Source organism: Anneissia japonica, unplaced genomic scaffold, assembly GCF_011630105.1.
Source record: "Anneissia japonica isolate Jap-2015-1 unplaced genomic scaffold, ASM1163010v1 scaffold287800_len1627635_cov199, whole genome shotgun sequence".
Taxonomy (NCBI): domain Eukaryota; kingdom Metazoa; phylum Echinodermata; class Crinoidea; order Comatulida; family Comatulidae; genus Anneissia; species Anneissia japonica.
In genome coordinates this window covers 311,459-315,505 of record NW_022731299.1, presented here as the reverse complement: position 1 = coordinate 315,505, position 4,047 = coordinate 311,459, and the positions used below count along the sequence as shown (strand labels likewise).

Sequence of the window (4,047 nt, the reverse complement as noted above, 5' to 3'; positions counted from 1 at the left end):
GAAAGTTTGCACTGCGACCTAGTCCTTTTGGCGTTCCATATCATGGACCAACCAATACACGTGTGCGAGATATTGTTTTCTTTTGGCCTCGCACCACGAATCATCGGGCATAATGAAGGCAGTTGCATTGATAAGGTTTTAACTTTTTATTAATTGCTCACTTTAGGTAGGACTCCTAGTTTTACTACGCCATGCTAGGCTAGGCCCCGTTACTATATTAGGAGGCTTAGCCTACAAACTGGCCTAGGCCTTAATAGGCCACTGAATACAGGGCTAGTCAGCCTAGGCTAGGGCCTAAAGTAACAACATACACGGGAAGCAGTCTACTCGAACTCGCCCGTAGCTAACTAGGCCGGTCTGCATTATTTTTTTCCCCATACAGTTTCAGTTTCGGTTGAAATTATAGAGGGCACTATTTAAGGTCATTTTAGGTGAACTGATAACATGAATATTGCATACATGCTTGACACTTCTTTTCGCGAGTCGTGGAAGTGGTGTGGTGTTCGCGACTAGCGAAAAGAAGTGTCAAGATAAACTAATTCCTCTATGGTTAGGGTAGGCCAAAATATCTTGGTAGTTGGTCGAGAGGAAAGTGTATACAGTCGATACAGAGTGCACTACCGTAATTGACTATTACTGTAGTACTAATATCCCTATAAGAAAGTATAATACATTGAAATGTATTGTAGTATTGAAATGCATGCCATCGTGTTGGGATTCAATATTTCGACATTAATTATGTCATCATCAGGAATGAATATCCCTATGCCTAGGCAGTGTTTACGTACTCATTGAAAGTATAAAAAAGCAGCGTTGATTTTCTGGTCAATTATTTGAGTAGTGTGAAGTATAGCAATAATTAACTGCTATCACACTGATTCTAAAGGATAAATGTTTAGAAGTGCTCGGACACACAGAAACAATTCTATGTATTGTTTTAATGTTGACTTCTTACAAACATTTCGTTCATATTCAATATAAATAAAGGCATAGATTATATAGCAAGCAGGTATATTATAAACACTAATTTTACGATATTCAATACACATGATATGACGTACTGTTTAGATTGTGTCTACCCAATTAAATATTGAATAGCTTTGTATTTAAAACGATCAAATTCAGATGGAAGTAAAAATAGCTTTCATTGATTTACAGACGGTTCTACAAAAATCCTTAAATGTTACCAACCAATGAATCATGCAAAAGAATATACAGTAATACAGAGACTTTCACTGTCGGTTAATAAGCAGGGATTTTTTTTTCTCATAAAAAAATTTTTTTAATTTTAAATTTTAAAATTGTAAGTTAACTGTGTCCAAAGTAATTTGTTTATAAGCATTTCTAAATGTCTTTCGGAATCAGTACTACTAAGTAATAGGGAGCATACAATTGCTACAACACACATCATACTGTATATAAGCCTAACTGTAGGCCTAGGCCTACTCAAATACGGTGCCAGATTCAATATTAGCCTACTCTGTTTTTTTATAGTTACTTTCGAAGACCATGCTGTAGGTCTACATAGAATGTGTCTAATCTAGTACAACAATTTTTACACTGTCTTGACTACCAAGGCTTATTTAAGATATTTTGGCCTAGTGACTCCATAGCGTTCATCCATGCATAAAACTCATACACAACTGACTCTGTTTCGCGAGGGTGAGTCCGTATGCATATTCATGCATATCAGTTCTCCTAACTGACCTAAAATAGCACCCTCTATAATTTCTGCCGCAACTGTGCGAGGTATTTTTGAATTTGTTGTAGAGTTAAATTGTGCGCTGGGAACTTTTGAATTTGTTGCAAGTTGTTTAATAGTGCGAGGTACTTTTGAATTTGTTGCTGAGTTCTTTAATTGTACGTGGGGAACTTTTGTAATTGTTGCGGACTTCTTTAATTGTGGGAGCATACTTTTGAATTTTTGTTGCGGACTTCTTTATTTGTGCAAGGTACCTTTGAATTTGTTGCAATTCAATTTAAATTGTGTGTGACAGTTGTGGGCAAATGTAAATACACTAGCATGCAGCCTGCATTCAGAACTACTTACTTGCTTTGCTAACTAACAGTATCTGAGAATCACCAAGATTTAGTACCCTTTTAACAAAGTGCTAAGCAATTAACAATAATGAAAGTGTAGGACGGAAAGGTTGAAAAAAATCAAGTATTCCTTTTATGAAAGCAATTTTAAACAATGAATTTTAGTACATTTAAAAAAATATTAGGTAGCAGTTTTAATTGTGTTTTAATGGTTAATTTGTTGTTTTAGTTTCAGCAATTTTAATTTAATTGAACAAAGTTTGATTTTTTTTAACCATTCATTTTTGACTTAAATTCTTATTGTTTGCTCGTTGAGTTAATTTTAGGGTTTTTATAATTTTTTTCTTTCTGCAGAGTAGATGCAGGCCCATATGTGGGGGGGGGGGGGGGGTATAGCAGGCCCGTACCCATGTCCCCTCCAAATTACCTAAGGTCCACATTTTCAAGGGGTAGAAAATTAAAAACTCACTCACACATTTTAGAAATCCATCCACCTAACCTTCAGGACCGCCTGTAGATCGTGCAAGCAACGACTTTTAACTGCCTATATACGCTTTTTGAGGAATTTAAGTGTTTTCCTCACTGCTTACATGTCAATGATTCACCAGTGGCGGGTCCAGGAATTCAAAATTGTGGGTGGCCCAGGGAGGATGTTTCACAAAGGTTCACGCACCTCAGCCCCACCATGGTTGAGGCTGAGGTAGGAAAAATTATGATTATGGCAGGTCTGAGAGTGCCATCTCCGGCCATCTACTGTAGATGTGCTATAATCATAAATAAGCCCAACCAACTATGGTAGAGGTTGAGGTGTTATAGACCCTCGATCTGTAAAAGTCTGTCCCTTGCCACCCCCTCTAGTTCGAATTCCTAGATCTGCAACTGACAGTGGTGGATTCAAGAAGGCCCAGTCCTAAATTTTTCAGAATTAATAAAAAATGGGGACAAAAGAAAATTTTGTCCATCAGCCCCAACCATGATGGGGCTGAAGTGGTATCTCCTGCATCTGTGAAAAGTCCCTCCTTGGCATTAGGTTTAAAATTCCTGTGTCCGCCACTGAAAACTGTTAATACATGCATCTTCAAAAGTGGATTAAATAAGACCTCAAATTATCAAATTTGGCCTGTACAATTGGGATATAAGTCCTTTCCCTGCTGGTGTTCCCTTCTGTCCTTGCTTTGTGGCAAAAAATCAGCATGTAAACAAATCAAGGAGTCAGCACTAGAAACTGATATACTTTATAGTTTCCTTTTGTTACTTCATTTTAGTGGTGGTAAAGATAGCTGCTACAATATGATGCAGTGTGTTGCAGAGGGACATGAGATTGTTGCATTGGCTAACTTACGACCAAAAAACAAAGGTACTTGTTAAGATTATACTGAACTAGTACTAGTACAAAATAGTCATCATTTACATTTTTCATTATTTTTGCTTTAGTTTCCTGCAATCACTTTATATTATTGATTGTTATGTTTTACTAAATAATGAAAGTCTCTATCCCGACAATGATGTATACCTTGTCCCCAATCTACAGTATGAATGAAATTATCGCATTTTAATTATCATTTGATATCACTGTACTTTCACTATCTTGTTATCTTTGGTGAAATAAATGTTACGTTGATTGATTGATAAAAAGAAATATTATACCCACTTAATATTCATCAGTTCCTTTATATACATCTAAAAAAACACTAATAAGCAATTAGAATATAATTTGTATATTATATAAACTAGATTGAAATTATGTAAATTTTGATATATAAAAGTTACAATTGTAGGGAAACACCCTGGTGAGGACTTAGACCGCTGATGGCTTCAAATTTTATATGTTACTAATATTAATTTCATGTACTTTGTATAAAGATCAGGGGCGGATTTAGGGGGGGGTGGGGGCGCCCCCCCCCCCACCCCCCCCACCTTGGATACGCCACTGTCTAGCAGGGTCGTCCATTACAGATTTGATCAAATTTTAGCCAAGAATGCCTCAAATGTTATGTTCGGGCATCT

General features: G+C 36.6%; 1 protein-coding gene across 1 annotated transcript in view; it reads left to right on the top strand.

The window, feature by feature from the left end:
• The window catches only part of LOC117115323 (diphthine--ammonia ligase-like), a 60,478-nt gene continuing 56,431 nt past the window's right edge, over window positions 1–4,047 (top strand). The window contains exons 1-2 of the mRNA XM_033259063.1: window positions 1–135; window positions 3,306–3,397. Coding sequence (XP_033114954.1) covers window positions 113–135; window positions 3,306–3,397 — 115 coding nt within the window. The 5' untranslated portion in view covers window positions 1–112. The remainder of the gene's footprint in view (window positions 136–3,305; window positions 3,398–4,047) is intronic.